We start from the raw sequence: 14,104 nt of genomic DNA on the forward strand, positions 1-14,104 counted from the left end.
GCCCTGTTGGCACCTTCCTCTCCAGACCATCGCTGAACCATGTATGGATGGTGAGGACAGAAGCAGCTAACCCCTCCCCAGAGGAAGAGACCTTTTAACTCACACTCCAGTAGAGCAGGGGTCTGCATACCTTTTCTTAAAGGGCTGGATAGAAATACTTTAGCCTTTTCAGACTAGACAGCTTCTGTTGCAACTATTCCCTCTGCTGTTGTAGCAGGAAAGCAGCCAGAGACAATATGCAAATGGACAGGTATTGTCCAATGAAACTTTATTTATAAAAACCCCAGGCAGTTGTTTGCTGACCTGCTTGTGTGGAAGCCTTGCTGAGTGTCAGCTGCTCTTGGGTACCGCTGCAGCTCCGCTGTCAGTCCACTATACCTTTTTCCATGGGAACTGGTACAAGGCATATTTCAGCCCTCCTTAAAAGGAAACCTAGCAGGGATGCTGCTCATTGTCCATGTGTTTCCATAACAACAAGGGCAGATATGGGGAGCGATTACTGTTCTGTGTGGCATCAGAGGTCAGGGGCTATGTTCTGGGACACTGGATATGCTTTCAGATTAAGGCCTTGGGAATGAGCTTCATGTAGAAGCAACATGTTGCGGAATGATGCATTTGATCATTCCACTGATCAAAATAACCAGGACTCACTTACCCATGGAGGAGCTGAGTTTGGGGTCCAGCTTTTCTGGAAACAACCATGCCATGCATGGTCTCCAGAATGACTCCTGATCTTTCTCTTGACCCTGGGTGACTTCATTTCTAGTCCAGGTGTAAATATTAAGAGCCAAAACTGAAGCACAAGAGTGTCACAAGTTTGTGTAAGGTTTATTTGCAAACACTGCATTCCTCTAAAAATAAATAAAAGCTGCTGGTTTCTTTCCCACAGAATTTACAACAGCTTGGTCTGATTTCTCTTATGGGCAAAGATATATGGGCATATCCTGGTATAATATCTTACCGATATGTTCCCCTTTATAACTTTATTCTGTCATTTCCGACCCTTAAGTAAGCTATCACCGCACTTTCCACTGGAATTTAAACAGGAAGCTGGAACAAAATGTTTGTTACCCAGTAGCAAAGACAGTCAAGGAAAGAAACTGACTTGAAAAGATGTGGTTATTAAGAAGCATTGAGTTTCCTAGTTATGGCACTTAAGAGCTTAAAAAAGCCTTAGTTTGTAGTTGGAACATTTTGTATTTCCAGATGGGGAAACTGAGGTTCAGAGAGAAACATCTTACCACAGGTTAAACCAGTAGCAAAAGTGGGATGTGAAACTGTGGCTCAGCCTTCCAAGCCCACGTGACTCATTCTTCAAAGGCCAGTCTGCTTAGTGCGATGGCTCAGTCAGGTTTCACTTCTGTTTCTCTCCCCTCTTCTCCAGGACGGCTACTTTTCTCACCGGCCGAAAGAAAAAGTGCGAACAGACAGCAACAATGAGAACTCTGTCCCCAAAGACTTTGAGAATGTCGACAACAGCAACTTTGCACCCAGGACTCAAAAGCAGAAGCACCAGCCTGAGTTGGCAAAGAAGCCACCGAGTAGGCAGAAGGAGCTTTTGAAAAGGAAGCTGGAACAGCAGGAGAAAGGAAAAGGACATTCATTCCCCAGGAAAGGCCCCGGTGAGGTGCTGCCTCCTGGAGACAGAGCCGCAGCCAACAGCAGCCGCGGAAAGGATGTGTCCAGACTGCCTCATGCCAGGAAAACTGGGGGCAGCTCCCCTGAGACCAAGTATGACCAGCCCCCCAAGTGTGACATCTCGGGCAAGGAGGCCATCTCTGCCCTGTCCCGTGCTAAGTCCAAGCACTGCCGCCAGGAGATCGGGGAGACCTACTGCCGCCACAAGTTAGGGCTGCTGATGCCTGAGAAGGTGACTCGGTTCTGCCCCCTGGAGGGTAAGTTCCAGCCCTGGTGGCTCAGAGAGGCAGGTGTCTCCTGGCCACTTCCTCCTCCTGCCCAGCCCCCTTCTGTTCACCTTCTCAGATCTTCTGAGAAAGGCCGCCCTATTTTCCAAACCCCAGATGAGCATGCGAGGTCTGATTTGTTCATGTCCTCCCTGAATGCTGAAGTCTTGTATCAGAAAAGTTTTGCAAAATCAGATGACCTTTGTAGGTGCTTTAACACACTGCCTTGGCGGCAAAGGATGAAATGATCGTGAAATCGGGAGCTGATGTGAAGTTTGCAGGAGCCAAGTTGGCTGTATTGATATGGTTTGGTTTCTCTTTCTGCAGAATATTGGGATTAGAATTGACATGAATATTATTGTAATTGATTATGATTTGAAAGGTTTCTAATTGGTTGCATTAACTGGGAGGCTCTGTAACCCTCCATTTTCCTTCATGGAAAATTTCTTTCCCTCTTCCCTTCCTCCTTTTCTTCCTCATTTGCTTCCTGTTTCCCTCCTTCTTCCCTTCCCTTCCCATTTTCTCCTTTTTTCTTCCTTCCCTCCTCATATTCTTTGTTTTCTTTCTTCTTTCCTATCTTTTCTTCCGTTTTTCTCTTCTCATTTCCTTCCTTATTTTTCCTCTTTTCCCCCTTCCTTCTTTTCTATTTCCTTTCTTTCTTATTTTAATTTTCTTTCTTTTCTTTCTGTTCCTTCTTCTCTTTTACTCCTTCCTGCTTTCCCTCTTATTTCTTTCCTAATTTTTCTCTCTCCTCCCTCCCTCCTTTTTTTCTTTTCTTCTTTCCTTACTTTTTTCTCCTTCCTTCCCTCCCCTTCCTTCCATTCCTTCCTCCCTTCCTCCTTTTCTCCCATCCTCCCTTTCTCCCTTCCTTTCCACCTCCCTCTCTTCCCTCCCTCGCCACTTCCCTCCCCTCTTTTCCCCTCCTCTCTCCTTCCTTCCCTTCCTTCTTTCCTTTCCTTCCTTTCGTTCTTCCTCATTTCCTTGTTTTTTCCTTTTCCCCTTTGTCTTGCCCTTCACTGGCACTCTTCTGTGTGCTGATGACCTGGTGATAAAACAGCTGTCTTGCTGAGACATAGGGAAGGATCAGAGGTGTGATCCAGAAATTGATATAAGCAGAGTGGAGGGGACCTCTGAAGATGGGGAGACCAGTTTCACACAGGCATGTAGCACATGTGTATCTCTGCATCTGAAATCGTGCCACTGATGTATATTTCTTGGTGGTGATTTTCACCTTCTCTAGTGCCCTTGGAAGGGGAATGACAGCAGCCGCAGGTGGCTACTGAGGCCTTGCTATGTGCCAGGCACTGCACCAGGCTCTGTGCAGTCAATTCATTTATCATGTCCACTGCTCTGTGAGGCTGACACTGATGTCAAGAGCCTGATTTTTTTTTTCAGGTGAGAGATGTAAAACCCCTCTCCCTTACAAGGCTTGTAAGTGACCTTACAAGCTTACTGTTATGGCAAGAAATTTCTTTCTTTCTTTTTTCTTTTCTGAGACGGAGTTGTGCTCTTGTTGCCCAGGCTAGAGTGCATTGGTGCGATCTCAGCTCACTTCAACCTCCTCCTCCTGGGTTCAAATGATTCTCCTGCCTCAGCCTCCTGAGTAGATGGGATTACAGGCACCTGCCACCATGCCTGGCTAATTTCTTATTTTTAGTAGAGTCGGGGTTTCTGCATGTTGGTCAGGCTGGTCTCGAACCCCCACCTCAGGTGATCTGCCCGCCTCAGCCTCCCAAAGTGCTGGGGTTACAGGCGTGAGCCACCACGCCCAACCTATGGCAGGAAATTTCAAACCCACTCAGAGTAAAGAGAACCCCCATGTTCCCATCTCCTAGCCACGTGGTTGCTGGTTATTGTGGTCACTGTTATTTGGGGCCTGCCTCCTTCCCTCCCTCAGCTCCCGCCACCGTAGCTGACAATAAGCCAGGCTCTGGGAACACGCTTCTATTTTATTTTTTCCTTGGAGAAGACCTTACTTCTTAAAGAGTTTGTGAATTAATTTGCTCAGTGGTTTTCTCTGTGGAGAGGGTGGACAGCATCGCAAAGGCACCTTCCCACAAAGAAGAGAGTCATTGGCACTAGCAACAGAGAGGGATGCATTTGAACTAAACGGGTGTGGATTTCATTCAAGCTCAGCTACTAGCTAATAGGGAGAGAGTTCTTTCTGCTCTCAGGTCCTGGCTTCCTTACCTGTCCAGGGAGCAGCTTGCTTTCCAGGGGTCTTTCTATTCTGCCTTCCCAGGGAGCCTACTTCACTATTTACTGCTGGCCACCCCTCCTCACTGGGACACACAGATATTCCTCACAAAGTGGTGCAAGGTTCACAATACCCCCTTGTTGCTTCTAAAACCAAATACCAAAACCTGCTTTTGTTATCTCCAAAGTGAAAAGACCCTTAAATAAGCACTGAGGCCAACAAGGAGGCAACAGAGAGCTTTAGGGGCTTTGATGGGGTTGGGGGCATGTCAGAGTCAAGTTAGATGGAGTTCAGTGAGGGTGTCAGGGTCCACAGATGCAGCTGGAAGGGGCCCACTGAGGTGCTGCTCAATGTCAAGGCAGAAGGTCAGAGAATCAAGCCAACTGCAGAACTGGGGAGGAAGGGCTTTCTGTTCTCCCCATGTTGGCGCATCCAGGAGCCATGCCAGACTTTTCCTGGTGGCCTCCTGAGAAGGCAAATGCTCAATTTCCCCAACTCTCTTGATGCAAAAAGGAAGTGCAGCGTGAGAACGGCTCCCAAGAAAAGTAGAATAGAAAGGCCTCTGAGAGACTCTTCATGCACTTGGTTCCCTGGGCAGGTGAGAACATGGGGCTCATAGAGGGGAAGAGACTTCTGCTAGGTCACCCAGTTCATTAGAGGTGTTTTTCCTTTGAAATGTGTGCCTCTGTGTTTACCGCTGGTGACGGAGTAGAGGATTTAGATCAGGTGGGAGCTGGCCACATACAGTTAAGTGCACTGGGGGGCTGGATGGATGCACAGCAAACCTTCCTTGTGACCCTCATCGGCAGGGACAGAGTGGCAGCAGGGACAACTGTAACAAGAGGAGCTATATTATTTTAGTTTCTGGTCGCAAGCATGAGTCTATGCAATACTTTTATATCTTTTTTTTTTAAATTTTAGACAGTCTCACTCTTGTCACCCAGGCTGGAGTGCAGTGGCACCATCTCAGATCCCTTCAACCTTCACCTCCGAAGTTGAAGTGATTCTCCTGCCTCAGCCTACCGAGTAGGTGGGATTACAGGTACCTGCTACCATGCCTGGCTAATTTTTGTATTTTTAGTAGAGACAGGGTTTCCATTTCACCATGTGGGTCAGATTGGTCTCGAACCCGACCTCAAATGATCCACACATCTTGGCCTCTCAAAGTGCTGGAATTATAGAAATAAGCCACGGTATCTGGCCTACACATAACTTTGAAATAGAAAGATTCAGAAAGAAAAGCTACCTTTCTCCCTAGCAGTTTCAGCTTTGTCTAAGTGGTCCAGGTGGTTCCCGTCTATATTCTTGATTAGATTTGGCACACAGAGTGTAGCAATAGTTAAGTGGAGTGCACCGTTTCCAGAATCTTTTGTTAACCTGGCAGAGACGTTCTGGAGGCCTGAGTTGAATTGCCCTTCCATGAACATAATACTGAGCTCCTTTTGTATATCAGGGATAGCATATTTGTTTTGTGAAGGGCCAGATCTTAAGAATTTGAGGATTTGGGGGCCAGTCTTTGTCACAACTCTTCAAGTCTGCCATCCATCATAGGTCAAAAGCAGCCAGAGACCACACATATACAAATGCACTATGTCCCCGTTAAACCTAACGTACAAAAATAGGCCGACCAGACATGGTGGCTCATGCCTGTAATCCCAGCACTGTGGGAGGCTGAGGCAAGCGGATGACCTGAGATCAGGAGTTCAAGACCAGTCTGGCCAACATGGTGAAACCCTGTTTCTATTAAAAATACAAAAAAATTAGCGGGGTATGGTGGTGTGTGCCTGTAATCCCAGCTAATGGGGAGGCTGATGCAGGAGAATTACTTGAACCCAAGAGGTGGAAGTTGCAGTGAGCCGAGATCGCATCACAGCACTCCAGCCTGGGCAACAGAGCAAGACTCTGTCTCAAAAGAAAAAAGAAAAAAAGAACAGGCCACGGGCTGGATTTGGCCCTTGTGCTTTAGTTTTCTTATACCTGCGAGATACTGTTACTGTGTATAGTTGACCCTTGAAGAATTCTGGGGTTAGGGCTGCCAACTTCCTTGCTGTCAAAAAATAGAGTACAACTTTTGACTCCCCCAAAACCTTAACAGCTAATAGCCTACTGTTGACCTGAAGCTTATCGATAACATAAACAGTCGAGAAACGCATATTTTATATGTTACTTGCATTATATGCTGTATTCCTAGAGTAAAGTAAGCGAGGCCAGGCACAGTGGCTCATGCCCGTAATCGCAGCACTTTGGGAGGCTGAGGTGGGTGGATCACCCAAAGTCATGAGCTCAAGACCAGCCTGGGCAATGTCTCTACTGAAAATAAAAAAAGTAGCCAGGTGGGGTGGCGCATGCCTGTAATCCCAGCTACTCGGGAGGCTGAGGCAGGAGAATCACTTAAGCCTGGGAGGTGGAGGCTGCATTGAGCTGAGATTGTGCTACTGCACTCCAGCCTGGGCAACAGAGCGAGACTCTGTCTCAAAAAAAAATTAAAAGTAAATAACTAAATGTAAGTAAGTAAGCTAGAGAAAAGTACTTAAGAAAATCATAAGGAAGGGAAAGTATATTTATTATTCGTTAGGTGGAAGTGGATCATCATAAAGGCTTTCATCCTTGTCTTCATGTTGAGTAGGCTGAGGAGAAGGAAAAGGAGGAGACGTTGGTATTATCACTCTCTCAGTGATGGCAGGAGGGAAGAAAATCTGTGTGTAAATGGACCCATGTCATTCAAACCTGTGTTGTTCAAGGGTCACCTGTGCTAATAGATGCAACATGGCCTTATCACACTGTATCCCTACACCAGCCCTGCAGGCTAAATCTATCATGAACCCTTTCTGTCAGTGAGGAAATTGAGGCCCAAGGAAGGGGACTCTTTGGCCAGAAACGCTTGGCCAGCAGATGACAGAGTTGGTATTAGAACTCGTGTTAGAGAGCCTGCATCCTTTTTCCATTAGCCTGTCCCTTTGGGGGAGGCAAAAGGGTCACTTTATCTGAAATTGTCAAGCCCGGGAGGTATTCTTCCAGCTGTGTAGGCTGTCTCTCTCTCTGGTGCCAGTAGGGTGAGTTGCAAGGGAGAAGTCAGAGCATTCGTGGGAAACAAGGCGGGGGTGCTGCTGCCAGTGGTGAAGAGCCTGCTGGTGGAGCCAAACTGCCTGGATTCAAATCCCAGGTGTCCTGTGCACAAGCTGTTGGACTTTGGGCAAGTTGCTTGACCTTTCTGTGCCTGTTTCCCTGTCTGTAAAGGGAAGATGGGCATCAACACACTTAGCTTAGAGGGTTTGCCAGGGCCTAGTACACAGCTAAGAACTGCGCCTGGTAGTGCTAATATACATTGCATCCCTGTTTGCTTTATAACCTCTCCACAATTGTTCAAAAAAATCAAAACCTCAGCATCTTAGGCCAGGGGTTCCTGCGCTTCTCCTAGTCATGCTGAGGTTATCTCCGGATGGCTTTGCAGCGTGACTTTGCTAGAGGTTGTCCTGAGGCCTCTGCTGCACCAGCCAGGATGGCACACCCTCCTGGGACCCGGGAGCTGGTTAATAAGATTGGCATTTAAAAGCCATTGCACACCCAGCCCTAGCAACGCTTTAATTTGCTACACCACAGACTCCCCCTTTTGCAATAAATTTACTGTGAATAGACTAATTGCAAAATAACCCTAATTGGGTAGTTATCAATGAACAACTTCCCATGGAACAAAACGGCTTACAATTAATAGCATTTAAGCCATAAACTATTCTTCTGCAGAAAGCTAAGATGTAATTACACCCCATTCGGAGATTGTGTTCCCTTTCTGGAAACCATGACACCCGGATTTCCCTCTGCTTAGGAGGGATTTCAGCTTCAGTCCAGTGGTCCTTTTATTCCTTGCTAAATGAGGAGATGGAGACGGGGTGAAGGGAAGTTTAATATGAGTAAACATTCGTATGTATATGTGCACACACACACAGATGGATGCACCGGGTTTCTCCTTTTCCTTAACGCTGCATCACCCAAACTTCAGCCAAGAGTATGCTGGAAATTGAATATAATTAAGGAAACAATTCCTCATGGCTGCAAGTCTGAAAAATTCAGGGGAAGCAAAATAGATTTTAAATGTTGACTTTGGTACAGGACCCCCAGTCTCCAGTCTCTCACGCTGTCTGTCTCCTCCCTCCACCAACACTCAGTCAAAATGTCATGTCCCGAAGCCTAGGAGATAGTTTGCTTTCTGGGAGACATTCCTTGCTCTCATGACTTTTCTCCTTTCCTCTCTGAAAATGCGTTTAAAAGGAAGCCCCAGCTCCATTTCCTTTGGTGCCAGCTGTTTTCACTAGGGGAAGGGGGATTCCACAGGCTGTCCACTGGCAACCATGGAGGGGGGATGCAGTGAGGTTTGGGGAAGGGACTCTGCCACATCAGCTCCCAGGGATGGCCTCAAAGAGACTTCTTTCTTTTCTTTCTTTCTTTTTTTTTTTTGAGATGGAGTCTCACTCTGTCACCTGGACTGGAGTGCAGTGCCGTGATCTTGGCTACCTGCAACCTCTGCCGCCTGGGTTCAAGCGATTCTCCTGCCTCAGCCTCCCAAGTAGCTGGGACTATAGGTGCATGCCACCATGCCCTCCAAAAATATAATTTTTTTTTGTATTTTTAGTAGAGACAAGGTTTCACCATGTTAGACAGGATGGTCTTGATCTCCTGACCTTGTGATCCACCTACCTTGGCCTCCCAAAGTGCTGGGATTACAGGTGTGAGCCACTGCGCCTGGCCAGAGAAACTTGTTTCTAGCCACACACCCTGGGGTCTCTGGTCATTCATCTGGAACTCCTAGTGTTTCATAGGAATGCAGCCAGGTCAGATTGAAGGTCAGGCATAACTTTGGACGCTGGGGTTTGATTCCTGACTCTACCTTTACTCATGGCATAATCCTAACCTCTCAGTGACTCAGTCTTCACAGTAAAATGGACACAGAAACTCATCTTCTATCTTTATAGGGTAATTGACTGAAATGAGATAATGCACATAATATGCTGAGTGCATTGGGGAAGGTAAGTGGTATGTTTGGCCTCTTAATATTACCGTAAATACTTTTTTTTCCCGCAATTACTTTTGCAGCAACCTAACAGTCGTGGTGGAGGAGTTGTTGCAGTGGAAATGAAGGGGCATCAAGAAGAGAGGAAAGGGTTGCTTTGATGGTGTCAGCCATTGCCCAGCCGCATCTTGTGGCATCTGTTCTTCAGACAAAGCCCCAGTAGCTTCTGACCCTCCCCAGCCACCTCCCTGTGCCCCCAACTCCTACTTACCCCACCTTGTCCATCTATCATCTCTTGCCTCTTGAGACCCCAGCCTGAATGCGCTTCCTCTGGGAAGCCTTCCTGGACCATCTCTTCCCCAGAAATCCTGGGTGAAGGGCACACCTCTGCCCCTTCCATTGTCAAAGCGTCTTTTCCAGCGGAGGTTGTCTGACCTGTGACCCATGGGAGGCAGTCTGTGCCAGCCGCCAGGTGACATAGCTTTTTCTGCCTTGTTGTTTTGAACACTTGCACATCAGGAAGCGCCCTCCAGTCAGTGGCCTTCACAGTCACCAGCCTCCCCGTGTCTTGAGTTAAAATGTCCCTAGAAAGGCCCTGCTGGCTCCTGTGGTTGCTCCTGCATTTCTTCCCCTTTGCTGGGCCTGGTTAAGGCAGCATGTAGATGCTTCAAGTGACCTGTGGGTCTGCAGTCTGGACATGAAGGTGAAGAATTAGAAATGAAAAATGTGAGAAGTTCCAGGGAAGGTGATTGGCTGGGAGTAGGGTGAGCTGGACTTTAGCAGGGAACCCAGGTCTGGGCATCTGACTGAAGGTGGCAGTTCTCCAATGGGTGTTGGGCAGAGGAAGTTGCACGTGACTCGGGAACTCGGCAGAGGTGTTAGGGATGAGGATGAATGGCGGGAGGGGATTCTTTGTGGCAGCAGCAAACCGTCTTTACCCATCAGCCTTTGTGGGAGTAGGTTTTTGGATATGGGGGTGTTTGGGGGAAGGCTGGCCACTCGCTGTAGAGAGAGACTGGCAGATGGTGCCACCAGCTGCTTAAAGGCTGTCTCTTCCATATCCCTCATGCCTTGGGGACAGTGGGGTAACTTCACAGGAAGTGTGGCTGACAGCCCACAATGGAGAGAAAATGTAACTGGGGATGTCACAAGTGGCCCCCAGTAAGTGCCTCAGTTTCCCCATCTGTCAGCCAGAGGCACTACTTTCTCTCAGGTCTTTTACTGCATCACCAATGATGAGAAAATGAGGGAGGGAATAGCTGTGGAAAGTTAAAAGGTGCCACACTGATGAGGGTGGTGTAATGAAGCCGCATTGAACGGGAACAGCTCAGCCAAGTGGGTGGGGTGGACTGGCTTTCCCAACGCCACCCTTGCAGATCCAAGAGGACTCTTTGGCATCTCCTTCTGAGGAGCTCAGGAAGAGATATCCGTAACAGTTCATTGGAGTTGTTAGTTAGTCCCAAAGGTCTTCCTTGGAATTCCTAGGGAAAGGAAAGAGACTGGCACATCCAGAGAAAACCAGCAGGCCCATTTGTTGGTCACTCACCACTTTCAAGGCAATGCTCCAGGCCACAGCTTCACACACAGTTTCTATCAAGGGACAGATCATAACTATTGGGGACTTTACAGACTGCATGGTCTCTGTCTCAACTATTCAGCTCTACCATTGTAGCCTGAAAACTGCCATAAACAACACATCAACAAATGACAATCGTGGGTGTGCTTCAACAAAAGTCATTTATGGTCACTGAAATGTGGGTTTCACGTAATTTTCACTTGCTGTGAGATGCGGTTCTTCTGATTTGTTTTTGTTTTTCACCCGTTTAAGAATGTAAAAACCATTCTTAGCTCAAGGGTCATGCCAAAATCAGACAGGCTGTAGTTTGCCAATCCTTGTTCTAGGACCTGGGGTTAGAGCAGTGAACAAAAGCAGAGGACACCCACTTGGGTGCCATGTCCATTGATGCTCGCAATCAATTGTGCATCTACATAGTTGTACCCTCATGGAGCTTCTACCTGAATAGCAGAGACGAGAGGTAACAAGTGAATAGCCACATCTGCAATCTAATGTCTGGAGATGACTCAAATGATTTATTTGAAGACATAGAATAGGGCGAGAGGACAGGGAAGATGAGGAACCATGTGGATAGGTGCCTAGAGGCCAGGCATGATGGGTCGTGCCTATAAACTCAGCAATTTGGGAGGCCGAGGTGGGCAGATCAATTGAAGCCAGGAGTTTGAGATCAGCCTGGCCAACATGGCAAAACAGCATCTCTACTAAAACCAAACCAAACAAAAATTAACCAGGTGTGGTGGTACACACCAGTAATCTCAGCTACTCAACATGCTGAGACACGAGAATCACTTGAACCCAGGAGGCAGAGGTTGCAGTGAGCTGAGCTCATACCACTACACTCCAGCCTGGGTGACAGAGCAAGACTCTATCTCAAAAACAAAAACAAACAAAAACCAAACGACATAGATGCCTAGAGAAGGAACAGAAATAGATTTGATCTCATTGTGAAAGAACTTGCTGACAAGCTGCTCGCAAACAGAAAAATTCCTAGTCTTTGGATATGCTGAGTTCATTTATTCATTTAGATTTTATTGAGAGGCTACTTTGTGCCTGACATTGGTTTAGATGCTGGGGAAAGAGATGCCAGGGGCCTGATCGTACTCATCTTTGAATATCTAGTGCTTGGCACATCATAAGTCTCAGTCTTACCATCACTGGGAAAGAAGATAACATGGTTGCTTTTAGTCTCAGTGACTCAACCTCCGTCTGCCCTGGAGAACTATATAGAGACCTGTGTGTACTAAGCAAAGTGATGGAAATTGGCATCTAGAGTCTCCGTGGAGGTGGCGTTCTAAGCATGGCATCCACCACCTGGGCACCAAAACTTTGTCACCAGCTCCCTTCAGTATACCCTCATTCAACCATTAGTCATCCAGCATCCCCTGTCTATGCCAGGAACTAGTTTGGATGGATTCATTTCAGAGAAAAGCAGACAGAATCCCTGTCCTCAGGGAGACTGCAGCCTGTTTAAGGTGGGTGGGGAAACACAGGGATAAGTGGTCATTAAAATACGCATGTAGGCCAGGCACAGTGGCTCACACCTGTAATCCCAAAACATTGGGAGGCCAAGGTGGGCAGATTATGAGGTCAGAAATTTGAAACTAGCCTGGCCAATATGGTAAAACCCCATCTCTACTAAAAATACAAAAATTAGCCAAGTGTGGTGGCTTCTGCCTGTAGTCCCAGCTGCTCAGGAGGCTGAGGAAAGAGAATCGCTGGAACCTGGAAGGCAGAGGTTGCAGTGAGCAGAGACCGTGCCACTGCACTCCAGCCTGGCAACACAGCAAAACTCCATCTAAAAAAAAAAAAAATAGCTGGGTCCCACTTACTTAGGAGGCTGAGGCACAAGAATTGCTTTAGTCCAGGAAGAGGAGGCTGCAGTGAGCTGAGATTGCACCATTGCTCTCCAGCCTGGGTGACAGAATAAGATTCCATCTCAAGGAAAAAAAAATTTGCATGTAAAATTGCAACAGCAATTCTGGGAGACACATAGTTGTATTTTATGGTTGAGCTAGAGATGAAGGGTGGTAAAAGTTAACTCGAGGAAGGGCTGAAGGGGAACATTCCAGGTCCCCTGGAAGCATCGTGTACAAAGGCCCTCAGGTAGGAAGAGGTGTTGATAGTTTAAAGTACTCACAAGACCAACAGGGGAGCTCTAGCAATAAGCAAAAAGGTTAATCTGCTCATAGGCCAAGTTGTAATATCTGAAAGTCCTGGGTTTAGAGCATCTGTGTCTTTGCCTTGAGCAAGGAGAATGGAGGTAGAGGCATCTGTCAGTACCAAACTGAAATTTGCCAGAGACCTGAGGGGAAGTTAGGCCTCTATATTAGTCTATTCTCATGCTGCTGATAAAGACATACCTGAGACTGGGTAATTTATAAAGGAAAATTGGTTTAATGGACTCACAGTTCCATGTGGCTGGGGAGGCCTCAAAATCATGGCAGAAGGCAAAAGACATGTCTTACATTGTGGCAGACAAGAGAGGGAGCTTGTGCAGGGAGCTTTCCTCTTTGCAAACCATCAGATCTCATGAGACTTACTATCATGAGAGCAGCATGAGAAAGACACACCTCGATGATTCAGTTACCTCCCACTGAGTTCCTCCCACAACACATGGGAATTATGGGAGCTACAGTTTGAGATTTGGGTAGGGACACAGCCAAAACATATCAGCTTCAAAGATAGGGTTCTGGCAGGTTGGGACTGGGGGGCAGCCCTCACATCCTGTCCCCACAGAACCATGCTGCTTCTACCTTTGAGCCCTGACCAAGAGGTCATCTGGGATCAGGAAAGCAGCCTCTGACCCCACGTTCTTAGCCCTGGATTTGGGGTACCTGTCCTTGGGGGGTCTTGCCTCCTGTTATAATGCTGTTTCTCATGACATGCAAGCCGTGGAAGGAAATCCTCCATTGCTCCAGCAGTGGCATAGACTCGGTGTCCTGGGCTGTTTCTGTATCATTGAGCTGCCATGGGATTAGGAGAAGCTTTTGAACCAGATTCAACTCAAAAGGCTTGTGCCCCCTCTGCCACTTTATCGGCCACGAAAACCTTGAACAAGGCACTTGTGTTCTCTGAGTCTCACATCTTTCCTTTCAAACAGATTGCACAAGTGCCTCCCCTGCCTCCTCGGGTTGCTGAATAAAATACTGTATTTGAGTAGACTTTCATTATTCCATTGATCTAGCCAGCAAATATTTACCAAACACCTGTTACAAGTCAGCAGTAGGCCACCTCTCAATTGGCAGCGCTTGTGGTTCTGGAAGCCTGCACTTGGGCATGGGAGACTCACTTCCATGCAGGGTGGTTTGTGATGCTTTTCTTGGCTTTCCATGAATTCTTGCCCAGTAGCTGCCCCAGAACAAGGCAGAGAATGGAAATTAGAAGAGCACGCAGAATTCTTGGTCCATGAGTGGCTTGCTCCC

At 47.3% G+C, this 14,104-nt stretch overlaps 1 protein-coding gene across 1 annotated transcript in view; it reads left to right on the forward strand.

The window, feature by feature from the left end:
• The window catches only part of XYLT1 (xylosyltransferase 1), a 376,528-nt gene that overhangs the window by 215,935 nt on the left and 146,489 nt on the right, over window positions 1-14,104 (forward strand). Inside the window, exon 3 of the mRNA XM_009009228.4 lies at window positions 1,385-1,895. Coding sequence (XP_009007476.2) covers window positions 1,385-1,895 — 511 coding nt within the window. The remainder of the gene's footprint in view (window positions 1-1,384; window positions 1,896-14,104) is intronic.

The sequence above is a fragment of the Callithrix jacchus genome, chromosome 12 (genome assembly GCF_049354715.1).
Source record: "Callithrix jacchus isolate 240 chromosome 12, calJac240_pri, whole genome shotgun sequence".
NCBI classification, from domain to species: Eukaryota; Metazoa; Chordata; class Mammalia; order Primates; family Cebidae; genus Callithrix; species Callithrix jacchus.